Genomic DNA, 26,373 nt, shown 5'->3' with positions numbered 1-26,373 from the left:
AAAACTAGGGGGAAGGGAAAAGAAGCAAGAGAAAATGGTTCTGGTCACATATTAAGTTTATTTTGCAGCTATTATTTATCTTCTTTTAAAATAAAAAACACACAAGGATCCAAAGGGGGCAGGTCTAAGTGCCATCAGAGTAACTGGGAGGGGAGTACACACACTCACACACTCACTCTCTCTCTGCATTTTGCAAACTTCCCTTTGCCCCTCTCCTAGACAGACAGACAGACAGAGAGACAGCCACACACACACACGATTGGAGACAGTAGTTTAAAATAGACACCCTTCCTCACTCTCCCACATTTCCCCGAATGCACAGGTTCCTTAGCCTCAGCCACCAGGGGGCAGCAGAGGCGCACAGAATGTCTCAACTGGGCCACACGGTGGGGGGGGGTGTTGGGGGGAGGTAGTGGCCGCGGTGCCAACCCCCAGCACCCCGAACCGCAGGAGCCAATCCCCACTGACCCCTCCTGGAGGCAGCCGCGAGACCAGCTGACAGAAGTGGTATAGCCCGTTCCTTGACACGAGCCAGGAGTTCCACTGAGGGGGCAGGTCCGTTCCCCTGGCAGGAGGGCCCCCACTTTCCGTTAAGGGTGCTCTTCTCCCCGGTGTCGTCGGGGGGGCGGGGGCTCCCTTTTCTACCCTTTCCAGCAGGGGCCGGGCTGGGCTAGTCCCCTCCCCCGTGCTCCCCGAGGTACAGGGTGCGCTGCGGGGGCCGCCTGCCTGGGGGCAAGATGGGCCTTGGGGCCCGCAAGGCTGTGCGGGCCGCCGCTCTCCCGGAAAAGGCCGGCGGGGAAGAAGGGTGGGTGCGGTTGTCGCGGGTGGCAGCGTCGTGCCGCCTCAGGAAGGGAGGCACCGTGGAGCTCTTGATGTGGATGACGCGAGTGTTCATGACCTCACAGTCTATCTGCATCATCACTTCGTAGCCCAGGGACGAATTGTACAGGCTCTCTGGGGGAGAAACAAAACAAAGCAAGAAGGCGATTGTTATTTGTTTATTTCATATTTGCTTCGTAGAATTTATACCCTCCCTCGGGAGGGAATGAGAATAGTCGTCTTTTCCTCCCTGACTGTACATAACATATTATATTATTGTAACCCGCCCCGGCACCTTATGGTATAAATTTTATAATATAGGTAAAAAAAAAGGTAAAGGTAAAGGACCCCTGGACCTTTAGTCAAAGGAGACTATGGGATTGCGGGGCTCATCTCGCGTTCAGATCAAGGGAGCCAGCATTTGTCCAGCTTTCCAGGTCATGTGACCACCACGACTAAACCGTTTCTGGTGCAACAGAACACTGTGATGGAAGCCAGAGCGCATGGAAACGCCGCTTACCTTCCCGCCACAGCAGTACCTATTTATCTACTTGCACTGGCATGCTTTCAAACTCCTAGGTTGGCGGGAGCTGGGACAGAGCAATGGGAGCTCACTCCATTGCAGGGATTCGAACCGCTGACCTTCCGATCGGCAAGCCCAAAAGGCTCAGTGGTTTAGACCACAGCACCATAGGGTTATACATATATAGATATGGAGATGTCAATATAGTCGATGACTGCATCTCGCACAAAACATTTGGACACAAAGTCCTCAAGTCTACCCGCACGTTTTCTTTTCTTTTCTTTTTTACCGTTGAGAGCCATGGCTGGCATCACGAGTGACATTTTTGGGCGGGAGGTTTTGTTGTGGCTGATGGCAGGCAGCAGCAAGTGATCCTAAAGTTACAAGAGGGGGAAAGACAGGAGGAGAAAAATCTGTCAGTTTGCATTTCTTTGTGCAGAAAGTATGTACTGATCTGATTCTATTCTACTTGATTCCAGAGGGTTATGGAAGCTTCTCTGTGTGAAAGAAGCAAGCGGAAGGTTCCTGATGTTTGGGTTACTCCTTCAGAGAGGCTGCGTACAGCTGGCCTAAACTGGTTCTGTTATCTCTTCTGTCAAGGTCATGCTGACTATAATAGTAAGGCCAGAAGGAGCCTGGGTTTCACTTTCTCTTTCTATCTCTTTTCCTTCTGGTGTGGTGTTCGGTACATAGTATGCTTAGTGATACGGTTTAGACCAGGCACCCCCAAACTTCACCTCTCCAGATGTTTTGGACTACAATTCCCAACTTCCCCGACCACTGGTCCTGTTAGCTAGGGATCATGGGAGTTGTAGGCCAAAACATCTGGAGGGAGCCGCAGTTTGGGGATGCCTGGTTTAGACTTATTAGAAGTTATTGCAAGTTTAAGTCTGCTGCAACTGGATTTCCTATGGGCAGTGCCAGTCCTGAATGTATTGGATTTGTGACCATTATGCTCATTTGCCTTCAGTAGCAGTAAAGCTCTGCTGGATGAAATACAATTGCCTCTGGTCTATTTTGGGGGAATCCTGCAACGTGTTTAAGTTTCTACTCTGCTAACTATAAGTCCGAGTTCTGCTCTGGATCAATATTGAGTGGAATTTCATGACAAAATCATCACTGATGTAAGAATTAGAGACCCAGGGTGTGCTGGCGTTCAAGGACACACCCTGACAACCTCTCTCCATTTGGCTCCCAGACTCCACAAATGCCGGCACAAGGAGCTGTGTTCATCGTCCCGGATGCCTGCATTGCAAGGGGTTGGACTAGGTGACTCTCATGGCATCTTCCAATTCTACAATTCTATTATCCCAGCGCTTTTTAAAAAAAAAACCATTAAAAAGATGGGTGCAAAGCAGAGGTAGAAATGGGGCATGGCTGGGAAAGGGATGTTGCCTGGGGACAGCCCCAGCATCCCTGAGCGCCAGTCATGCTGGAAGGGGATGATGGGAGTTGTAGTTCACCAACAAACTACAAGAAAGAAGATTCCACCTAAACATTAGGAAGAACTTCCTGACAGTAAGAGCTGTTCGGCAGTGGAATTTGCTACCAAGGAGTGTGGTGGAGTCTCCTTCTTTGGAGGTCTTTAAGCAGAGGCTTGACAGGCATATGTCAAGAATGCTTTGATGGAGTTTCCTGCTTGGCAGGGGGTTGGACTGGATGACCCTTGTGGTCTCTTCCAACTCTATGATTCTAACATCTGGAGGGCCACAGTTCAGGTTCAGCAACATCTGGAGGGCCACTTGTGGCTTCCAAGAAGGGGGATATTCTCCATTTGCACCTTTGCCCCGTGTGTGCCTATGCAACCTGTTATCTTCTGCCCAAAGCATATATTGAGCCTACTACAGTCTAAAAGGCCTTCCTCTACTGCTTTCTTCCTGGCTCGCTCTCTGGAGCCACATGCCTGAAGCAGAACATTGTGCAAAGCTAAATCCGGGTCACCACACTGCCTGCTCAACTCTCCCAGTGGCTCAGTGTCCCTGACAGCCACTCTTTACTCACCCTGCGGAAGGACACCACGTAGAAAGTATCCTCGCGGCGGTCAATCGCGTCCATGAAGTCGTGTTCTGTGTGGTCGGGGTGCTGATATACCTGCAGCTGACTGAGGGAATTCCTGGAAAGGCAGAAGAGGGGGGTGGAGGGTAGAGAGGAGATCTGTTTGCAGGGCTCCCTCCACCTCATCACTGTCACGGGACACAGGAATGGAGTCTCCGGCGGGTGGGTGGAGGGAGCAACGAAGCAAGGAGCCTATCTGAAGAGGCTTCACCAGGCCTCCTCTCCCTCAGCCTGGAGGCAGCTGTCCCATTAGCCAGCCTCTGGGGGAGAGATGGGAAGCAGGGCTCACCCCATCCGTTCTGCTGTGAGAGGCCAGCTCAGTCACGCACCTCCTACCCCTGAGGTGTGCCAGCTGGTCATTATGAGAACTTAAGAATTGGTGCTGGAGTTTGAGTTCTTCCTCTTCCCTCCCTGTTCGCTTTTCTTCGTGTGTGTTGGGAGGGGGAGGGGTTACCTTGTAAGCCAAAGGGGCAGGGAGAGCGAGAGTGTTTCCACATTGAATCAGGGCGCTAACTCAAAACAATTCGGTGCAGAAGCCGCTTACCTCTCAGGGTGCCTGGGGGGGCTGGCAGGCACGTAGCGGGAGGGGCTAGGGGGCTTCTTTTGTGGCTTTTCCTGAAATGAAGAATGAGAGCAAGGATATGAAGAGGCTGCGAAGCAACAGAGCCCCTGGCACTGCCCTCAACCTTTCTGGCAAACCACAGTAAGATTCTGGGTGCCCTGGTCTAGCCCCACAAGGGATTATCGCCACTGCACCCCCCCCCATTTCCCTGCCCAAAGAGTTGCCTCCCCGCAATCCACATCACACCTGGCTGGCTTGAGCTGCTTTGCGAGACTGCGAGGGTTTCCTGCGGTTGATCTGGTGCCGGCGGACCCAGCCGCTGAGCTCGTCTGCCAGTCTGTAGGGGGGAAGAGGAGGCAGGCAGAAGGATCACCCACAATGTTCCCAGGCCTCAATGCTCACAAAAGTCCTCCCCAAAATGCTTAGCCGCAACTGCACCCCCTCCCTTCTCCTGCCCCAGGACCCACCTGAGGGATTCAGTGCGATTGAACTGGCGGCAATCGGAAGCGAGGAACAACTTGTCCAAGTCCCTCAGCATCAGGTCCTTCATGTCAGAGAAGGGAGCCGACAGGTTTCTTGGGGTGGAGGAAGAGAGAAAGGGGGGGGGAGGGAAGAAAATGTGAATTTTAAATAAGAGATTGGCTGAGAGAGGAAATCAAGTGTTGAGGTTGGATCCTGACAAGACAGAAATACTGTTTGTGGGGGACAGGAGGCGGGCAGGTGTGGAAGACTCCCTGGTCCTGAATGGGGTAACTGTGCCCCTGAAGGACCAGGTGCGCCGCCTGGGAGTCATTCTGGACTCACAGCTGTCCATGGAGGTGCAGATTTATTCTGTTTATCAGCTCCATCTGGTACACAGGCTGAGACCCCCACCTGCCTGCAGACTGTCTCGCCAGAGTGGTGCATGCTCTAGTTATCTCCCGCTTGGACTACTGCAATGCGCTCTACGTGGGGCTACTTTTGACCACATAACACCGGTCTTGAAAGACCTACATTGGCTCCCAGTACGTTTCCGAGCACAATTCAAAGTGTTGGTGCTGACCTTCAAAGCCCTAAATGGCCTCGGTCTAGTATACATGAAGGAGCGTCTCCACCCCCATCGTTCTGCCCAGACACTGAGGGCCAGTACCGAGGGCCTTCTAGTGGCTCCGTCGTTGCGAGAAGCCAAGTTGCAGGGAACCAGGCAGAGAGCCTTCTCGGTAGTGGCGCCCGCCTTTGGAACGCCCTCCTATCAGCTGTCAAAGAGAAAAACAGCTACCAGGTTTTTAGAAGACATCTGAAGGCAGCCCTGTTTAGGAAGGCTTTTAATGTTTAATAGATTATTGTATTTTAATTTTCTGTTGGAAGCCGCCCAGAGTAGCTAGAGAAACCCAGCCAGATGGGCGGGGTATAAATAAATAAATTATTATTATTATTATTATTATTATTATTATTATTATTATTATAGAACTGAGAAGAGCACATGGTGATTTGGGAGTCACACAATCTGTAAGCAGCTGCTCAGCCTGGAGGAAAACCACATTTCGAGAAGAGCACGAGGTGGGCTGGCTGCAGTTGGACAGTCCCCTTCCCTTCCTGCCAAGCCAACTTTGCATTTTACACCATACAACTGTAATGCAGGAATCTCAACTAAATCATCCATGACTGATGCCCACCCAAGCTCTGCTTAGAAACCTCCAATGTCACCTTTGAGTTCTTTGGGAGGAAATGGGTGGGGCAGGAATGCTATAAGTAAATAAAGTAAGGCCTGGGGAGGGGAGTTGGCAGAGTCAAATGGGGCCGTCAGAGAGGCATGGAGGGCTATTGTTGGGCCCCTCCAAGCCTGAGGACCCTCACCCCTGGTTTAGCATCACATCCAAACACAGTCAAGGATTTCTTCCTAGTTGCCAGGGCCCCCAAAATAATTTTAACAGAGAGATGCACAGGCAGGTTGTTTCTGCTGCTCTTCACCACCTTGTTGTTTCTCCTGCCTGCCCCCCAAATTTACCGGAATTGTGCCTTTCTCAGCCTGGCTGGGGCCTCCTCTTTCCGCTCTTCCTGCTCCTCCTCTGGAGTGTCATGGGTCTCCTCTGCGATGCCTAAAAGGTGCCTCCGGCCAGGGCCAGCCTCCACCTCCTGCTTTGGCAGCTCCACATCTGCCGCCTTGCGCTCACTGATGCTGGAGAGATGGAAACCGACAGTTAAGTTCCCTAGAGGGGTTCAGGGACACTCTACCAAAGAGATCTGAGCTTACTTTATTATTGTTTTTATTTCATTAAAATATCTATGAACGTATCTGTAAAGGTAAAGGACCCCTGGACGGTTAGGTTCAGTCAAAGGTGGCTATGGGGTTGTGGCGCTCATCTCGCTTTCAGGCAGAGGGAGCAGGCGTTTGTCCACAGAAGGCTTTCCAGGTCATGTGGCCAGCAGGACTAGACCGCTTCTGGCGCAACGGAACACCGTGACGGAAGCCAGAGCGCACGGAAATGCCATTTACCTTCCCGCCACAGCAATATGTATTTATCTACTTGCACTGGTGTACTTTCGAACTGCTAGGTTGGCAGGAGCTGGGACAGAGCAACAGGAGCTCACTCGGTCACAGGGATTCGAACCGCCAGCTTTCCGACTGGCAAGCCCAAGGGGCTCAGTGGTTTAGACCACAGCGCACTGAGTCACAGCATGTGACTCCTTCCCTAACGTGATGCAAAAAGGAGAGTTGCCTACAAGAAATGTGGGGTGGGGAGAGCTTTCAGGGCTCTAGTCCAACTTCAACCCAGGAAATATGCTTCCCTATCCAGTCTGCTAAACTTTGCCAAACATCCAACAAGCCTACACATGCCGGCTTTACCACCTACGAGTGAAACCAATTTCTCTGGGGCCTTGCCAACTTCAGAGGCTCCCAGACAAGGACTGCCCTAGCCAAGTCATTCATTTCCCAATTGTGGGACTGGAGGAACACCCTCAAGCACTCTGAAGCCTCACCTGACAGGCCCAAAGTTGAAAGCTATGAAGAGCAGCAGCACCATGACGCAGATGACTTTCCGGTTGCCAGAGCCAAATTTCAGCTCGTTGTTCTGCAGGGAGAAGGCAAGAAACAAGTGGTTATGGCCACAGAGTCATGTCGCCCACTTAGAAGTCTCACTGCCCTTGCAGTGCCCAAATCGTTATTATTCAGCCAAGGGACATCAACTGTGTCCCTTCCAATGGGATTGTGAAAGCTTGGGGCTCCCATTTGGGGAGTGGGCATCATCGTATCGTAGCCCTGCATGGTACTGGTAGACAGCCCAGCCGGCATCTCGTACAGAGGGAGACAAACCAGAAAACATCTAGACAAAGGCTCCCGTCACTGAAGAGCAGCTTTTCAATAACCACTTGCGTCCAAATGGCATGTTTAAAGATTTCAAGACAAACAACCAAACAGTGATTGTTTTGAAAGCGAACTGCTGTTCTTCATGAAACAATGGAGATGTTAGCAGCTGAGCCACTGGAATCAAACTGGTGAAAAAACTCATTTTACTGGTAGCCAAGCACTAGAACAGTTTTTGCTGCTGCTTTAGTTTCCTGTGTGTGTCTTAATGTTTATTATAGATTGTATTTGGGAGGGGAGGACTTGGAATTTATGATAAAGGGTGGTAAATAAATTAAATATAAATATAATGACACCTCCACAGAAGAGGTATAAGCATTTCAGTGCTGGTGAAGTATTTCTAGATGCAGAAGCGATGCATTTCAGCAGGTATGAAGAGCCCAGCACAGGAGGGAAGACAGATATGGGAAAGGAGGAAGTCTTAGTCTACAAAGGAAGAGGAGCACGACATTTGTTCCCTATTTTCTCCTGCAAGGAGAGCCAGAACAGGCAGAAGGAAAACCACACTGCCAGACTCCTTAGGATGACCCTGCATTCTGGCTCTCACATGTTCACTCCAAACTCCATCCATCTGCAGAGGTGAGACTCGTGTGCAGTCATGCAACCGCCCCAAGCAAATGTGTAAGAGGCAGTCAGGCAGAGTTTCTTGGGCCATGGCCTCTCCTGTTGCACCATAATCACTCCCTCCAATAGCAGGCTCAGGTGGTGAGGGCCAACAGGACTGGGGTTAAAGTGGGACCTCAGAGAAACGAGAGAGGTTCATGCTTGCTCAAAGGAACCCCGAGGTTTACAGAAGTACAGAAAGAATGGGAAAAATTAAAATCTAACGGGGCAACCCCACCTCTCCACCAGCCTGAAAATCAGCTCAGTGAGAACCAAGCAGCCACAGGGAGTGCCGAGTGTCACTGGCTGACATCCGGAACAGAAGAGCTCCTGTTAGGAGGCAAAGCTACACTGCAGCATTTTGTTGCAGTCCTGCTGGTAATCAACAGATTGCTGAAATGTGGATGTAATGCGGATAGACAAATATGGACGCACACAAGGTGTGGGGTGTGTGAGGGACCCAACAAAGTTGCAGGTCTGGCCGGCAGGCACTCACCTCGTTCAGGACACAGTCCAGTCGGCGGCGAAGGAGAGTGTTCTCCCGCCGCAGCCGCTCATTATCTGTCAGGGCCTCCCGCAGTCGAGACTCCAACCCTTGCAGATATTCCTTCTTTTTCCGCCGTGACTGGCACGCCGATTCACGGTTCTTGATCATTCGCTGCTGCCTTTTAAGTACCTTGATCTTTGGAGAATTAGCAAAGGAGGTGGGGAATGTTACTCTCTCACACACGCATACAATCTCGCTTTAAAACAGAGATGGGGAAGCTGCGGCCCTCCAATTGTCATTGGGTTACATTACAATACAAATGCACAGCACACATGTGGCCGTAATGTTCAGCCATATAACCCCCCCCCAAGTCATGTGTGTTCAGGAGAAGTCCCAGGACAGGACCGGTGAACCCAGGAGCTGCAGAAAGAAGGGGGCCAAAAGGTACTTACATCGACCTCTTGGTTGCAGGGTCCTATTTGCGTTGGCGCCGGGACAATGGTTTTGGTTTCTGGTTTGGGGGCAGAGGGAGCTGGCTTTGCTGGGAGACTTTCCTTTAAAGGGGACTGAACCTTGATCAGCCCAGAAACGGGGAGATGCAGCAGCTCAGACTGGGAAATCACAACACTCTGTGCTGGAACTGAGGTTAAAAAAAAGAGAGAGGCAAGGTCCTATAAATCCATGCCTGCCACACATACATTGTCGTTTTGCCCCACAAAAAAAGGTTCTTTTCATTTATTGTTAAATTTCTATACTGCTCTCCCTCCCAAAGGAACCTCAGGGTAGCAAACAACAATGCAGCAAAAGAACACAATTAAAAGTAACATAAAAACAGTTTGAAAGGTTGAGCTGCCCACATTTTCAGCCTCGTTTGGGTTTTTGAGCAAGGTGGCCCCATGTCACTTTTCTCCCTGCTCCCCGCCATGATCAGCCCCCTCCCAGGAGACCGAGAAAGCCCACTCTGAAGGAGAATGCCAGCTCCACTGAAGTGAGTGAGCATCAAAAAGCACAGAGAGCTGAAAGAGTAGGGTGGGGGAGAGTGCCACTCTTCCAACTTCAGCTCTATGCAACTCTTCCAACTTCAGCTCTATACTGTGCAGCTGGGTGCCACGTTTAAAAACATTAGGAAAATCTGAAAAGAGGACTTGTGTGCCCGCTAGTATAGCGTGCTCAGTGGCACTTGGAACCTGGGATCAAGCAGGCTCCTATTAGCCGAACCTTTCTCTTGTTTCTGCATTGCCCAATCTGTGGCCTTCCATATGCTCTGGATCACAACCCCCAGCCAGCAAAAGCATTACCTGAAATCGCTGGGTTGATAGCCTGCGGCTGGGATACAGGTACAGGCTGCAATAAGATGGTCTTACTGGACGTGGCTGCAGGCTGCACTGGGACAGTGGTGACCACAACTGGCTTTGGCTGAATGGGGGGCTTCCGGCTGAGAATGCTCTCGGCTTTATTGGGAGCTGCTGGTTTCCCTGTAACAGAACGAACTGATCAGTGAAGCCGCTTTTCTGAAGGGCACCATATTAGGTTAAACTAAACGACCCAATTTTTTGCCACAGGAGTCTCATATTTACTTAATTTGCATCCCTTTCTCCCTAGCCACTTGCTATTTCTGCTCACGCTCTCTCACCCACTACATACCTGTCTCAGCAGCCGGGACTACACTGATGTGCACAGTGCCAAAGTGGGGCGGTAGTACATCTCCAAACATGCACGGAGGGGTGGGGGGTTGCTCTGTCTTCACTCCCATCACGTCGGCCTGGCCAGGGGCCTGCGGGAGAAAAGTGCAGACCTGAGCACAAGAGCTTAAGGAGGCAAGATTCTACTGTATCAAGAGGTCCGACAAGCATACCTGCCCTGAGAGATCAGCGGAGGAGGAGGAGGAAGAAGAGGACAGCGTAGAGGAATCAGAGCAATGCGACGAGGCGGGGGAGACGGGCTCCGACTTCACCTGCAGCTCTAAGGAAGACGGTGAACAAATCACCAACATGCTTTCACTGCCAGCCAGTTCAACCATGGAAACAAAGAAGTCGTTCAAACTTATCTCCTCTATGCCCCTGTGCCCCCTGGAAGTCTGCATTGAAAATAAACGCTGGACAAGCATTTGTCTGGGAGGTGCCAAGGCAAAGAGAAGTTCCTTGTTGCCAAGAAGCCCAATCTAGCCCTGAAATGGGCTATATTGGTGTCCAATGGCAAAGGGCAGCTTAACTCCTGCCAAGCTGCCTTCAGGAAGAAGAGGGAAACTGCCAGCCGCAAGCCACAGGTTATTCTGCGGTTTTGAGCCTTAGCTGGTGGGGCAGAGCTTGGGGAGATCAGTGAAAGCAATATGCCCTCTCACCCCTTCTGCTGCTCTACCCACCAGCCAGTTTAGTTGCTAATCACTGACATTGAATATAAGATATTCCATCAGACACTTTAACTAGGTGGTCCAGGATGGGGGAGGGGAAAAACTTTGCTCCATGTTAATTCTAGGGCAGGCTGTTCAAACCATACTGAGGCTCAGAAATGACAACTGTTCTGCTGTAACAGACCAATGACTGACAGTGGCCAGTTAGATGTCTCTGGGAAACCTATGACGAGGGCCTGAAGGCAACAGCCCTCTCCTCTACCCCTTTAGAACTGGAAGAAAGGGATCTCCCTCTGTAGCATGGGGCTGCTTTATACCAACTGGTCCACGGGTTCTACCTAGTCCAATATTCTCAACTCTGACTGGCAGTGACTCTCCAATGTTTCATTGAGACCCTTTTAAACTGGAGAGACAGGGGAATCAGACCTAGGATCTTGTCCATGCACCTCCACCCAGAGTGCTGGAACATTCTTTGCATTAACTCACAAAGGCAATCTAGCCTAATGTGGGTCTCGTCCCCATGCACTTGGTCCACACACTTGTATACTGTATCATCCTACCATATACAAACAGCTCTGCATCTCTCAGGCTCTCAACAGCCCTTGCACAATCTCACAAAGGAACTTACCTGGGAAGAGAGAATCGTGCAGTGGGTCCCAAGGTGGGTCCGGGGGCACCGTTTCCATGTCCAGGTCGAACCCATCACTAAACTGCTGCCCAGAGCATTAGGATAGAAAAAAAACTGATCTCTGTGTGTGTCTTTCTGTGAAGCATTTTTACCCCCCCCCCTAGCCATAAAAAGCAGCTTGCAAAGATCAGTAATAAGGCTTCAGGTTAACAATCTAAATGATGCAACAGAAAATGGAAAAAGGAATTGTGTAGGGAGAAGAAAAATGCAAACTCATGCATCAATTCTTAATGTTACAACATTCCATTTCCACTGTAAAGGAAACATTTCAGGGAGAAGATGAACCACACGTCGTTAGTGTTTTAGCAGAGATGGAGGAGTGCTTCCCTTTTCGCCTTCTGTACATCCTGAATGAATTATATCTATATATACACGCACGCACAGCAGACAGGCAACAAGCCAGTGAAAGGTGTGAATTTGAGGGTATTATTGTGGGTGTAGTTCATTAACAAGTTTGGGATTTATAGTTTTGTAGGGCAAGAATGGGTTAAACTTGTAGCAGGAGATGAGTGCGTGTGGCTTGGCGTCACAGATTTGGTAGTACACATCTGGGCAGCTTATTCAAGGACCGAGGTCTCACCCACGCCTGCTGAACATAGATAAATCTAGTACATGCAATCTAAAAAGGAAAATGCCCCTTTCCCTGTGAAGACAAGGGACCTGGATCTCCCAGATGCAAACCCAGCTCACACCATCCTATATCAGTGGTGGCGAACCTATGGCACGCATGCCAGAGTGGGCACTTATAGACCCCTCTCTGTTGGCACACGGGCCATCACCCCAGCAGGGCCGTTCCTTGGGGCTGGCAAAGTGGACAGCTGCTCTCCCCCATCACACAGTGGACGAGAAACGCTCCCTATAGCATGCACCGGCCACAGCAGCGTTGGGGGATTTGCGCACCCGCCAACCAGCTGTATTTCGGCCGCACCGCTCCCCCCACGCCGTGATTGGTTGGATTGTTTGCTGCCATGAGCAGAAGAAGGTCAGTGGCAATATTGAAGGCAGCCCTGTTCAGGGAGGCTTTTAATGTTTAATAGATTACTGTGTTTTATTTTTCTGTTGGAAGCCGCCCAGAGTGGCTGGGGAGGCCCAGCCAGATGGGCGGGGTATAAATAATAAATTATTATTATTATTATTATTATTATTATTATTATTATTATTATTATTATTGCGTGTGACTTGCGGCTGCGTTGTGGTTTTTTTTCTGCTGCTGCCGAGCGTTGAGACAATTTGTAGCTTCAGCCTGCTACAGAAAGTGTTGTCCATGTGTGTTAGTGTTTATCTGCACGTCCCCCCACGAAGAAGCTCCACAATTCCTGCCAATCCTCCCCACAGTCAATCATTATTATCCCATATTAAATGGCCATGTTGGCACTTTGCGATAAATTAGTGGGTTTTGGGTTGTAGTTTGGGTACTCAGTCTCTAAAAGGTTCACCACCACTGTCCTATATCATGCACAAGCCCTATAATGCATACATGTGCCCTCAGAAGATGTAGCAACAGGAATGAGGGTGAGCAGGTCCTCAAGACAAACAGCTTTAAGGACTGATGTTAAGTAGCAGGGAGTGGATAAAAGATAAACAGGAGGTGAGAAGAGCATGCTGCTATGCAATGGGAGGGATCACAAGGAAGTAAAAAGCCTTTTCTAGGAAGACATGTGACAGGAGGCAGCTCTCACCAGGGAATGGGCACAGCCACCATCCACAATGCTGCGTTCGAGGCAGGGGAAGAGCTCAGCTGCCACATCCCCATCGTCTTCCAGGCAGCTGTACAGACCTGCATCTGTGGGGAGAATGGGAAGGTGCAGTCAGTAGGGCAAGTAACAGACTCAAAACATGTTTTCACCCTTTACTGCTCTCCTTTTTCACTTACAGCCCATAACAAGCACATCTGTGGGTGGATGCATTAAGCATGGCCTTGCCCCCACCTTCTCCCCAAATACAACTAGAGCTGCTCCCCCTTATAATACAGTTCTGGAATTCTAGATTCTGATGATTAGCCACATAAACAACTCACTCCACGGTAATACAAATAAGCATGTTTTTGCCAGTTTGACTGAATCCACTAATATATTTTAAAGATTCCCCCCTCATTTCACAACGTGTATACCTGTATTTCAATTTTCGCTGATGTTGTTTACACATTATATTTTGTTAATAATAATAATAATAATAATAATAATAATAATAAAAGACCACACATGGTTTGTCCTTTACCTCACAGCAGGTGCCTTTGGCTTCAACTACATTATGACAGGTAAAAAACAAAGCAAAGCGCAAGCAACCTTGTGGTACTTCAAAGACTAAAGTCAACGTGTCCCGAACATGACGGATGGGGTTAACTCTGGGGGTGGGAGGTGGGGACCTGTGAACCTCCGGATCTTTGTTAAGGCAACAACTCACACATCCCTGAGGCATAAGCTCAGTCGGTAGAGCATGAGAAACTTTAAAAAATAAATTATTTTTGCATTTTTCTATTTTACATAAACAAATGAATTAAAAATATAAACATATAATACCTTCTGACTTCCCTCCCCCCATATTGTTGATCTTAATGTAATTATTTCCCCCTCTGTATCTCTATCATAACTATCGTATCTATCATTGCAGGGGGCTGAACTAGAGTCCACTTCGGCAGGTGCATGGCAGGTGGGCAACCACCAGGTGAAGCTCCGCCCCTCCGCTTCGTGGAGACGCAGAGGGCCTGTCGCGCACCTGTTTAAACTGTGGGCCAAGGTAGCGCAGGGTCCTCGTTCCCTCTCACCTTCTTCGCCTTTGCAGCCCCTTCCCCAACAGCCACGCTCCGCCCACCCCAAACAAGCCCCGCTCACCGGCTCCCCACCCCTCCTTCCGCCCCCGACAACCACCCACCCCAGTCCTCGCTGCTCAGCAGGTTATCCGCGCGGAAACGGGTCGAGTCGCTCAACAGGAGCAACTCCGAAGCCAGCGCCGCCATCTTCCTTCCGCCTTCCCGGTACACTACGCTGCACTGTCGACTCCGACTCCCGCCCCCGCCGCTGCCATAACAACAGAAGCGCCCAATAGGACGCCGGTTCCGACGCCACCTCGGCCAACCAGAGCGAGCAAGAGGCGGGTCACGGCCACAATATCCACCAGTGGAGAAGGATGATGATACGGAAGTTGTACCGAGCCGGAACGCACGCGGAGAAGGCGGAAGGCGAAAGTGCGCTTGCGCGCGGCGGTTGCTATAAACAGCGCGCAAGCGCATTATGGAATACGAAGTGGTTTTCTTTTTAATGTGCGCTTGTTTTGTGGGATGCCTCACGGAGCCACCCTTGTATCGAAGGACGCATGCGCATTGGGGAAACTGCGCAGCGGCAGCGCTTGTCCCCGGACGCCTTGAAATTCCAGCGCGAGGGATTGAGCCGGCACCACGCTGCATCAACGCGTTCCATGAGGCATGGGTGGGGTAAGTATTAACGGCGCACGCGCACTGATAAAATAGAGGTTTCAGGCGCTGCGCTGCGTTTGCGCGTGTATTAGAATCTTGGAAGAGCGCATGCGTATAGAAGGGGAAAACAATACATTGACGCGCAAGTGCTTATGGGAGTTGTAGTTTGGTTTTATTTTGTAAATGAGGGGTTTCTATTCCTTTTGAGAATTATTATTATTATTAGGCCTCTTTGGCCCTTGAAAAATGTTGGATAAGTGGCATATTCTTAGTCTCAGTTTCCTGTTTGTAAAATGAAAACAGCATCATTCCTCTCACACGGGTGTTTTAAGGATTGTTGTTGTTTAGTCGTTTAGTCGTGTCCGACTCCTCGTGACCCCATGGACCAGAGCAAGCCAGGCACTCCTGTCTTCCACTGCCTCCTGCAGTTTGGTCAAACTCATCTTCGTAGCTTCGAGAACACTGTCCAACCATCTCGTCCTCTGTTGTCTTCTTCTCCTTGTGCCCTCCATCTTTCCCAACATCAGGGTCTTTTCCTGGGAGTCTTCTCTTCTCATGAGGTGGCCAAAGTATTGGAGCCTCAGCTTCAGGATCTGTCCTTCCAGTGAGCACTCAGGGCTGATTTCCTTCAGAATGGATAGGTTTGATCTTCTTGCAGTCCATGGGACTCTCAAGAGTCTCCTCCATCACCATAATTCAAAAGCATCAATTCTTCGGTGATCAGCCTTCTTTATGGTTCAGCTCTCACTTCCATACACCACTACTAGGAAAACCATAGCTTTAACTATACGGACCTTTGTCGGCAAGGGGATGTCTCTGCTTTTTAAGATGTTGTCTAGGTTTGTCATTGCTTTTCTCCCAAGAAGCAGGCATTTTTTAATTTCGTGATTGCTGTCACCATCTGCAGTGATCATTTCTTCCCCTTCTATTTGCCAGGAGGTGATGGGACCAGTGGCCATGATCTTGGTTTTTTTTTTATGTTGAGCTTCAGACCATATTTTGTTTTAATGATAGTAAGGCACATTTTATATCATATTGCACTTAAGGTTGCTGTCCTTTTTATTCATGCATCTTTCTGGCTCTATTTGTATCTATTTTAACAAGCAGTCTGGTGCACAGGTATTTTAACAAATGACACTTCTCCTTGTATGGAGCTACAGAGTCAAAAAAGAGAAATGCGTTCCGCTGCCGATGGTTGATGTTTAAAGATGCTAGGAGCACAAGGGACTATTTATTCATTTATATGTTTAAAAACCCATCATTTTTGTTTTGAAAAAAAACCAATACAAATAAAAAATATGCCAGATTTAAAATGCCATTTACTTATTTATTTTATATAAAAATTTGTATGCCGCTTGATTGTAAAAATGAAACAAAACCTCAAAGTAGATGTGGCACATAGTCCCTTGTTTTGCCAGGACAGCAGGGGAAATTGTGGCAAACTTTTTCAGAGGCACATCAGGGAATTGGGTGTTATCAACTAGTCAAGGGAAGCTTGCCATGAGTGATCTCATTGCCCCACAGCACGACTGATTTGGCATGATATGCTGTAGATGTAGCTATAATATTATCAAAGAGTGGGGTATGAAATAACTTCAGGTTTCCTTTGCTTTTACTACTCTCTCTTATCTGCCATCAAATCTAGATTTGCAAAGAAACGCTTCTCCTTCCCTTTGTTTATATTCCAGCAGAAGCAGCCAGTTCCTAAGGTTGCAACATTTTTCCAGCAGCAGAACAAATTTAGACAGGGAAGATTTTCCCAGGAAAAAGTGGGTGCAGGGAGCCTACTTGAATAAAATATTGGGGGGGGGGCTAGGTAAGCCCCACCCCACATAATCAATCACATGACGTGGTGCCCACACACCATTTGAATGGCAATGCCCATCAACCTGGGGGGTGCACCCCCCTCAAATATTTTATGGGGGGCGAAGATCCCCTGGCCCCTAGGAGTTGGCTCCTATGAATGGGTGTGAGAAGATTTTATATTGATAGATTGCTGCTAAGGTTACCAGGGGCAGCCCCCCCAAAATAAAAGTACAACCCTGTCAATTCCCTGGAGAGGGAAGGGACTCATAGAAAGTGTGTGTTGATGTGGATATCCAAAATTGGACAAATCTCAAAATACGGAAATTGTTCATGGGATGCTGAAGGGTCCTACCAACCAAAAGTCAAAGAAGCCCTTCCTGATCGTCCCACCCTCACCATTATGAGACAGGTGATTGAACTTCAGTAAATAACGTAAGTAATAATCATGTTTAAATCATGCTGCTTCCTCAAAAGAATCCTGGGAACTGCAGTTTGTTAAGGATGCTGGGAAATAGTGGCTTTGTGAAATGGAAACTTCAGTTCCCAAGATTGCTTGGGGGAAGCTATGTGCTTTAAATGTACGGAGTGCAGCAAGCCTTAGGAAGAACAGTTGAAAGAGCTGATTATGTTTAGTCTGGATCAGAAAATATTAAAGGGAGGCATGAGAGCAGCCCTCAAGTATCTGAAGGACTGTGGAGTGGAACTGTTCACTGTTGCACCCAAGGACAGGACTAGACCCAATGAGGTGGAAACTGTGAGGAAGCAGATTTTGGCTAAGCGTTAGGTGATGTTTCCTGACATCATGAACGGTTTGACAGCAGAATGGGCTGCACTGGAAAGATATATGGCTTCTGTGGAAGGATAGCTGAAGAGGAAAAAGACTGTTCTTTTCACCTTTGCATCTGTGTTCTTTCTTGGGTTTCTATTTTCCTTTCATCATCCCATTTCCTGCCCCAACCCGCGAGTATGAGACTGCAGAAAAAAATACTCCCAAGAGAGAAAAACATTGTGGATCCCATTCTATTTCACAACCATCTCCTGCAAAACATACCGACCGACCCCCCAAATTATGCTTCTTACAACAAGTTGGTGTATTGGAGCACGCAAAGTGCTTATTTTATTTAAGCAGATTTAAAAGTGGAATGGTGAGGTGGAGGGGAGGCTAAAGGATGCTCAGGTCCGTTCGATTCCTGCGTGCACGGGAGTTGTCAAACGGACCGTCATTCTCCTCCTGCCATCCCTCATTTTATTCCATCAGGAATGTGGCTTCTGGATCCCAACTTCTGTCGTGGCAGCAGGGGGGTGTGCCCCTTGGCTGACAGCAGAACTAGTAGATGGTGGCATTGTGCTTTTTTGCTTGCCTATAAGAAAAGACAACAATATGATATGTGGGTGCTGCCCAGACTGTCAAGAATGCTGATATTAATGCCTGCTCTTATGGTTAGCAAAGGCTGATACAGAACTACTAACCTGGTTCCCTCCAAACATTTTGGACTACCAGCTCTCTTCAGCCCCAGATAGTGGTCAGGGATGATGGGAATTGTAGTCCAACAACTTCTGGAGGGCCACAGGCTTCCCATCCCTGATCTACTTGATCCTTGGAAATGCCAGGAGAATGATACTAAGATACCTAGAGATGGACAGCTCTGTCGTCCAACACCATGCTGCCTCTCCCTAGCCTCCAACATTTGTACCCATATCCCTGCCCAAATCACTGAGATCTTCAGAAGAGTTGCTGCTGGTGGCCCCCCATGGCTCAGATGTGCGGCTCATTTCCTCCAGAAACGCTACATTAGGTATTTGCCCGATTCTGTAGAGCTGCCTCCCAGCTGAGATTAGACAGGTCCCCTTCCCATTGAACGCCTGGCAAAGACTTCTTTTTCTTTCAGGTACCTTAGAATCATAGAATAGAATTGTAGAGCTGGAAGGGACCATGAGGGTTGTCTAGTCAAACCCCCTGCAATGGAGAGATATTTTGCCCAATGTGGGGCTCGAACCCACAACCTTGAGATTAAGAGTCTCCATGTGCAGTACTGACTGAGCTGTCCCAGGACTGAAAAATACCTTTCTCCTACAGCTGACATTTTCTGTTTTGATGATCAGTTTGTTTTTGTAAATAGCTTTTATGCGCACTGCTTAGAGACTTCAGTAATTTAACCCATATTTAAATACCTTTAGTAAATAAGATGACATCTGCTGCCTGTGACAGCTGCCACATTCTGCCTCATAGTAAGGCATGAAAAACACTTGCATTCCCCAACCCCAAGCAAGGGTATGAATATGAAAGAAGGTCTTGTCTGGGAAGATTTTGGACAACGAATGAAATAAAAAATTGACAACGCAAAAAGCAATGGGGGTGGCGGCAGGGGGAAGGAGTCACTGAGAGCAGCAGATGAAGCCACATGTGTTTGGGGTTTGGTTGCAGGGGGGTGGGGGTCCAATCAATTGAGAGAAAGATTAAGGGATTTACATAAAAGGTTTTGTGATTCTTTTTTAGGGGGTGATTTAAGGAAGGGGCTTAAGCAGAGGCCTTATTTCCTGGAAGGGGGCTCTTCCAGAAGATTGGGGCTGGCAGGGAGAGAGGGGGGGTAGGGTGGGGGGGTCACTTACCCAGCGGGCACGCCCCATTCTTGCATGCCAGCACAGGCTCCCCCAGATCTTCGTTGCGCAGCGATGCTGCTATTCTCCTAGCCACATAGCGGCAAGCTGAATTGGAGAGAGGAAATACTTAGCGATCTGCTATTTCCCTGGAGGAGATGGACACATCTGTGTGGCTGGTACTGGCTCCTGTCCAGGAATTCAGCCTCTAGTCTAGTGAGCGTTTACTTCCTAGCTTTTTGCCTGCACACAATGTGCCCCCCCTCCCAATTCTAAGAGAACCCAGGAGTCCAGGCTCCCCTTGCCTCCATTTGCAGACCCTCTACGTACCACCAATTATAAGTCACACCATGCTTTGGGAAGGAGAGTGCCGGTCAGCTTGGAAATTCTGCTATAGACCCCTTGCATAAACTGGATTATACAAGGCAGGAAGGAAGGAGGTGGAGTTGAAGAGCAAAGAAAGGCATTATGGGAAATGTAGTTTTATTACCTCTACTACAAGGTCAGGGGTGGGGGGGTAGCCTTGTTGATCTGTCGCTGCGAAGCAACAAAGGCTTTTAAGCGGCTTAGGCTTAATTGTTAGTCTCTCTAGAATGCCACAGGACTTTTCTACCCCATCTCAGAAAATCCATGAGTCCGTTCTTGGGGCTGTAATTTGTCTTTAGTGCTGTATTCTTTAAATTGCCATAACCTGCCCTGAGACCTTATGGTGAAGGGCAGGTAAGAAATCAAATAACTAATAATAAGGTTGTGTACCTTCCATAGTCTTTTATATGCCCCTTGAGGAGTTTCCAGGCGTCTCCCTGCCACATGTCCATATTTCTTTGCCTTTTTTCTCTTGTTTTGTTTTTTAAATGACTTGTGGGATTTTCCATCAGCATTGAATCCAGCCAAGTACGGAAGGTGACATCACGTTGCAGGAAGTCCCTGTCTTTCTGTCTTTACCTGTCCTGATATTAATGTATATGTACTATATTTTAAAAAACCACCGAAACGAAACAAACCTTTCATGCTGGAAAGCAGCAGAATGATTCTGTCAGCTTAAAGCTTAAAACTTAGGGCATTTTTCATATTACCTGCATTTCTGACCAGCGGCGTACCCAGGATCAAAACTGGGGGGGGGCAAGCCATGGTCGTTCAGGGGCAGGGCCAAGGCATGGGAGGGGAGGGGCCACAAAGTGGGAATGTGGGCGGGGCTACGGAGCCCATGTGAAACTGACTCCGGGAAGAAGTTTCATCCTGGGCGCTGCCGTGGCTCCTGCTGCTGCTGCAGCCCAAGCAGAAGCGGTGGCGGCGTCTGCTGCGCGCTCGGAGGGCGCGCCGACCCAGGAGCTGCACCGCTGTGGACTATTGTTGCAGCCGCCAGGAGCGGCCCATGTGCAGCCCTCGGAGTTGGGGCCAGCGGGGTTGGGCATGCTGTTGAGCCGCAGCCAGAAGGAGCATTAAGTGGTGGCGGCAGCGCCGCCGGGGTTGGGCTGGGCTGGTTAGGGACGCGGCTCCCGCACTGCCCTCACGCTGGAGCTCGAGGACGGGAGGGAGAAACGGAGAGGAGGAGGAAGCCGCTTCCCTGTCTCCATTGCTCCTCCTTTCCCTTCGCGCGGGTCCCTTCCTCCCAGTGACGTCGCTAGCCTTTATGCGCGTCATGGACACCCTGCCCCCCTGGCGGGGTGCCTTCTGATTTGCTGCCCCGGGCTAAGACGCTTCAGGCTCTTCTTGCGGGACCCCGACGCATCTCCAGCTCAGCTGCAGCCACCGTGAAACAGTACGATTTTTTTTAAAAATTGCTTCTGGGGGGGGGGGGCAGCTGCCCCTCCCTGCCCCATGCTGACAGCTGCCCCTCCCTGCCCCATGTTTCTGACAGATGGCTCTGGCACAGAACTTGGGAGTTCACATCCTGTGAAAAAGATTGTGGTTTTTTTAAGCCTCAGCTTCTCTCTGGCCACTGACTGAAAGCTGCATAGACAAGATGTCAAGAGGAAAAGGGGTGGCTTCCTATAAATTGGAAGGGGAGTCCCCTGTTTCATAATGGCGAGGGTGGGGTTGTCAGGGAGTTCTTCCCTGGCTTCTGGCAAAATAAATACATTGCCCCTGCTTGCCTGCCTGCCTTTTCTCCTAGCATCTCCTGAGGGAAGGTTTCTGCTTAGAATGGTTGCTAAGACAGGTGGTTGCTGAGGAAATGACGTTTGGGAGGGGGGGGGAGAGGAAGAAGAAGGAAAAAAAGAAGAGGGGAATGTGGAGGGGGACTAGATAAACGAGTGTGTGACTGAGGGAGAAACTGAAGTATATGCCCTGCTCATCCATCCAGTGCTGAGCAACTGAGGTAAGGGGAGGAGAGCATGCTTAATAATGATGGGGAGGGGGTGATAAATAGAAATCGTGAGATATAGGATGAAGTGGGAAATATCAGGGGACTTTCACAGACTAAAAAGATGATTAAGCATTTTGCTGCTCTGTCAGAAAGGTCATTGCAGCACAGATGTGTTTTTGGCGGAAGGAGAGATGGGGTGCTGAATTGTTTGAGAACCTCATTGTTCTGTTTTATGTGGCGTATTAAGTCTCTTTTGTGTTTGGAGCCAGTTTCTGGGGGACAGCTGGGTGTACTATGTAATCTTCATAACGAGGAAGAATGAGCTAAAAGTTGGCTGTCAAAGACAAGCCCTGCCCAGTCATTGGTTGACTTGCTGTGATGTCATCAAATGGCCGCGGGCATTCTAGTGGCTCGGGAGAAAATGGCAGCCCTAGAAGGGCAACAAACATGGCAGGACCTACCAGGCTCTGCTAGTGAAAGGCTAATTAATTTGGACAAATGCCCAAACTTCCCCTTCACGTTCAGAAAAAAATGCTTCTTATAGCCCTAGCTTGCTTGTCCTCACGATGACGCTGTGATTTAAGCTGCCGCTGTTCCCATTTTACAGATGAGGAACTGAAGCTGGAAGGTTGTTGACTTCGCCCAGAGCCACACAGGGAATCCTTGGCTGAGCTGGAATTTGGAGTTGGGTGGAAAGGTAACAACTGTGCTCACTGCCATATGCCACACTGGGTCTCAGAGGCGTCTGGGCTCAGTGTGGGGAGGCAAGGCAAAGGCGGTGCAATTGTCCTTTCTTTTCAACGCCATTTTGTGCTTTTTCTTCTTCGCTGTTACTAGGCCCGATTGCCTCCTCGCAAACAGCTGCATCGCATCCCCAAAGCTGGCAACATCTGACCAGTTGATTACATGATGGCAAGTACAGAGCCAGTCACCGAGAAGATGCCCGGCAAGAAACCCAACCAAGGGTCAGCCGTTAGCCAAGAGAGCGGCCACGGCGCATCCGTTGGGAGTGGAGGAGAGAAGGAGAGCAGGGCCGAGGCGGAAGGAGAGGACCTGAAAGAGAACCTTCCCCCTCGGGACCCAGCCAACAGGGACGTCCCTTGGGCTTGCCCGGACGGCACGTTCGTCAAACTGGTCCTGGAGCCTGGCACGGGCTTAGATAAGCCTAAAGAAGGCTCCCTCTGCCAGGTCTTCCTCGAAGCTGAGCCAGGATCGCCCTTGAGTTACCCAACGCACCGGTGGGCTGAAGTGGAGCTGGGTGGCGGCGACGCCGAGTGGGACGGGGTCGTGGACCGTTGCCTGGAGACTATGCTGGCTGGGGAGCAGGCCGAGGTGCGGTTGGCGGCGGGAGGCACTGTGACCGTCCGGTTAGCGAGCTTCACAGAGGCCAAAGACTCCTGGGAGATGAGCGCCGCCGAGAAGTGGGACTTGGTCCTTGGCAACAAAGAACGGGGCGGGGAGCTGTACCGGGCAGGGGATGTTGCCGCTGCAGCGCGGCGCTACGCCAGGGCCTTGCGGCTGCTCGTGGTAGCCGCCCCTCCACCAGACTACGACCAGATCAAAGCCGAGCTGCATGCCAACCTGGCTGCTTGCCAGCTGAGGCTGCACCAGCCGGCCAACGCCGCCTGCAACTGCACCAAGACGCTGGCCTTGCAGCCGGCCAACACCAAGGCCCTCTTCCGGCGGGGCTTGGCTCACGATGCCATGAACGACCTGGAGGGGGCGGCGCAGGATCTGAAGGGGGTTCTGCAGGTGGAACCGGGGAACCGGGCAGCCCGGAGAGAACTGGAAAGAGTCATGGAGCGGATCAGGGCGCGGGATGCCAAGCTGGCCCGAGCCATGCAAAAAATGTTTGCCTGAATAAAAAGAATGCGGCAGTGCTGCTGGTGTTGATCTTTGTGGTATGTTTTCTTCATCCTGCCCATTTATAGAGCACATGATGTAGCGAATGTGGCACCCTCCACGTGTTTCGGACTACAACTCCCATCATCCTCTTGTCATTGGCTGGGGCTGATGGGAATTGTAGTCCAAGACACTCTGAAAGTACCAGGTTTGTTTCTCTGAATGGGTTGTCCCCCGCCCCATTTTTTTTGCTTCTCTGTGACGTGAATGATGGTTACTCTGAAAACCAGTTGAAGGAAACCACAGGGATTTCCCATAGGCATCTGGTTGGCCACTGTGAGAGCAGGATGCTGGACTAGGTGGGCCATTGCCCTGATCCTGCAGGCTCTGCTTTTGTTCTTAAGTCCATTCGAGTGGATACACAAACCCTTGTGTGGAAGATCAAAGCTAGGACTGCATAATTTCTGTGCAGCCACACAATACTGTACACAGATACAGATCTTGGCAACCAGCATGGAATTTGGCTGGGTGCAGAGACTGCTGCCTTCCTTTTATTTTAAACATGAGCACGTTTGCAACCCTTATGGATGGAAATGTATGGGCTGTGCCTGGTGAAATCTCAGCAATTAAAAAGGGGAGACCTGTTTTCTGAGCTGCTAGGATTACATTAGACACGTGATTTTACTAGAAATATTGCCTAGAAGTCAACACCTTCAAAATATTACCCCTCATCTCATACAGAGCTTTCATTTTTTTAAAAAAACTATATATACAGTAATGGCAAATTTCTAGACCTTATGGCTGCAAAAACACTTAGTGTGAAAACACATGGACTTGGTAGAATCTTGGAAGGAGGACTGGGTGCAGGGCTTCAACCTGCATAGGGCTTCAATATTTGGTGGTGTTTTGGGATCATCCCATAGTTGCAGAGTTGAATAAATGTTATTTTTTCCCCCCAAGGGGCAGCATATACAGACTTATTTTGCCCTACAGACCATCTCTCCCTTCATGCTCTTTAACACAGCCTCCTCTTTCCCTAAAATCCTTCGAAAAGCAAAATTCTGGAAACAAACTACAAACATACCAGCTGCTTGTAAACTGCCGTAATTCCCTCCCCTGTGTGGTAGATTATTTGGGGTGGGGGGTGGGGAGAAGGGGTGTTTCAGGCAATCCCAAGCAAAAACCTTGGCGCAACCCTGAAATGATGGTGCGTTGCTGGCGAAAGCTGGGTGATGGGTTCCAGTCAGGCGTTCTGATGTAGCCAAGAGAAGCTGCTCAGAAAACCCGCAGTTCTCCCTTGCTGTTATCATTGCGGGTTCTTCCCATTTGCCACCCCTGCAGCCAACCTCCTTTTACCGTGGGCTGTCTCACATGCTCCACTATCACTTTGAATCCATACGTACCCCTCTTGTTGTTCCTAAGCAACCATCTCCTGAGAGACAGCAGAGCTTGGGAAGTCCATATTGGGGGACGGGTAAACAGAGGGGAAATAATGGGGAGGGGGGAGGGAACACTGGGTTTTGAAAGAGAGAGAGAGAGAGAGGAGGTGAGGTGAATGGCGGGGGAGAGGAAATTCTGAATTTTCTGGCATAGCTCATACACCATCTGCAAAGACACCGAGAGGAGCTGAGGCCAGGCAGGATCCAGGAGGAATAGATGGGCCAGGTTGTGACAAGGGGGGCTTGGCATCTATCCCCATTGTCGAGAAAAATGCAAGGGGTTCCACGCAGAGCAAATTGGGGTGCCGGTGCTAGTAGCTAATGCTGTTTAAAAATACAGCCAGGTAGGATGTTGAGAATCAATCAAATGTCTTTATTAAGTAATAGAGAGAGATTCTGTAACCAGTCACTTGCAAACAGAGAGATAATAATAACAGAGTCCAACATCCAATAAAAGAAAAGTGGGTGTGCGGGGAATGAATTGGGAGCTCATGTGACGGAATATGGGGTTTGGTGGAGTCTGGGGCGGGGCGGGTGGCCTGGAAATGAGAAGCCGAACAGCCAATACCCAGATTTAATTATGCCCTGCAGCGCCTGAGCCATTCAACATATGCTTACACTTCTGTGCCCATGTCTAGCCTCATATATGCTAAATTTTTCTCAATGCTCCTTGGAGCCAATCTGCTTGTCATACAGAATGAAGTGGTATGATTCCATGTTTAAAAATACCCCACCCCTAAAAAAAACAACCCCACACACCCTTCCCTGCATTTAGTAAGCTAGCCCATCAGCATGAAAGGTTTAGCATAGTTCTCCCTCTGCTGTGCTAGTTTATTCCATTCAGGGAACTTTCTGAAAAATCCCATCCTGGACCAGCAAACTGAAGTGCTATAGTCCAGAATTCTACTGCCTTTTTTTTTTAGCACAGTATGCTGACTGTCTCTAAAGTTGGCTCTGTACACTACAGAATGAAGTGACAGTGAACTGTCCCATTTCAGATCGTAGCTGGGGAATGCCATATTTGAAAGTCGGCTTAGAAACAAACAAACCTCCTTGTAAATAAAACAGTAGTTCCTCAACCTCCCCCCCCCCCACTCCCTGCAGACCACTGGAAAATTGCTGACTTGATTATTTTTCTTCCCAGCATAGCAATGCTGATGTGCCGCACTAGATACTGTATGATTTCTAGGGAAGGTTTTTAGCTTTTGTTTTTTGCTGCTTTTGTCTCCTATATATTGTATTTATTTTGTTGTGTCAATACAGTAAGCCATAAGAAAGAAAAGCAGTGACTAAAATTCAATTTAAAAAGCAACATGGCTATTTGATATGACGGATGTGCCATCTCCCAACCTCAAGCACAAATCCACAGACATACTGCAGACCCTGCGAATGAAGCTTGCGGGTTGTCTGTGGACCATAGTTTGGGAAGTCCTGTCTATCAGGAAGCCCTGATAGAAACTTATCTTCCATAAGAAGGGTCTCGTCCATCTCTTCTCCTGCTGTTCGTTACATTTTCTATTTAAAAAATCCCATCC

General features: G+C 49.4%; 2 protein-coding genes and 1 long non-coding RNA gene across 6 annotated transcripts; 1 reads left to right on the top strand and 2 right to left on the bottom strand.

The window, feature by feature from the left end:
• Window positions 1-38: 38 nt before the first annotated feature.
• Window positions 39-14,424, bottom strand: ATF6B (activating transcription factor 6 beta). 4 transcript variants are annotated; one of them, XM_060270582.2, is made up of 16 exons: window positions 14,149-14,424; window positions 13,113-13,216; window positions 11,374-11,458; window positions 10,251-10,357; window positions 10,040-10,169; window positions 9,694-9,870; window positions 8,848-9,035; window positions 8,405-8,590; window positions 6,921-7,012; window positions 5,947-6,117; window positions 4,427-4,534; window positions 4,206-4,296; window positions 3,942-4,012; window positions 3,344-3,455; window positions 1,632-1,716; window positions 39-954 (listed from the first exon to the last, which is right to left on the bottom strand). In XM_060270582.2, the coding sequence occupies exons 3-16, from the start codon at window positions 11,429-11,431 to the stop codon at window positions 671-673; spliced, it is 1,860 nt and encodes a 619-aa protein (XP_060126565.1). In that variant the 5' UTR covers window positions 11,432-11,458; window positions 13,113-13,216; window positions 14,149-14,424; the 3' UTR covers window positions 39-670. The 4 variants fall into 4 exon arrangements, with proteins under 4 accessions (XP_060126565.1, XP_088519630.1, XP_034962949.1 ...); XM_088663504.1 differs by having other exon boundaries at window positions 11,374-11,455; XM_035107058.3 differs by having other exon boundaries at window positions 14,305-14,424.
• A 152-nt stretch (window positions 14,425-14,576) lies between these two features.
• Window positions 14,577-23,450, top strand: FKBPL (FKBP prolyl isomerase like). Its single transcript, XM_035107118.3, has 3 exons — window positions 14,577-14,863; window positions 22,165-22,254; window positions 22,395-23,450. Exon 3 carries the CDS (start codon window positions 22,464-22,466, stop codon window positions 23,415-23,417), a length of 954 nt encoding a protein of 317 aa, XP_034963009.1. The 5' UTR covers window positions 14,577-14,863; window positions 22,165-22,254; window positions 22,395-22,463; the 3' UTR covers window positions 23,418-23,450.
• On the bottom strand, window positions 17,738-19,656 carry LOC118081026 (uncharacterized). The gene is made up of 3 exons (XR_004692034.2): window positions 19,580-19,656; window positions 19,262-19,357; window positions 17,738-18,012 (listed from the first exon to the last, which is right to left on the bottom strand). It is a non-coding gene; the product is annotated as an uncharacterized LOC118081026 (long non-coding RNA).
• Window positions 23,451-26,373: the final 2,923 nt, after the last annotated feature.

Source organism: Zootoca vivipara, chromosome 2 (assembly GCF_965207765.1).
Source record: "Zootoca vivipara chromosome 2, rZooViv2.hap1.1, whole genome shotgun sequence".
Taxonomy (NCBI): domain Eukaryota; kingdom Metazoa; phylum Chordata; class Lepidosauria; order Squamata; family Lacertidae; genus Zootoca; species Zootoca vivipara.
The sequence above is the reverse complement of the archived record's forward strand: the minus strand, read 5'-3'. Positions and strand labels throughout refer to the sequence as shown.

Bases quoted from the DNA above. Each gene is read 5' to 3' on its own strand.
- ATF6B (XM_035107058.3), bottom strand. From the start codon at position 14,389: ATGGCGGCGCTGGCTTCGGAGTTGCTCCTGTTGAGCGACTCGACCCGT. The intron at 13,217-14,304 runs GTGGGTGGTTGT...TTCTCCCCACAG, and splicing joins GCTGAGCAGCGAGGACTGGG to ATGCAGGTCTGTACAGCTGC. The intron at 955-1,631 runs GTAAAAAAGAAA...TTTCTCCCCCAG, and splicing joins GCCAGCCATGGCTCTCAACG to AGAGCCTGTACAATTCGTCC.
- FKBPL (XM_035107118.3), top strand. From the start codon at position 22,464: ATGATGGCAAGTACAGAGCCAGTCACCGAGAAGATGCCCGGCAAGAAA.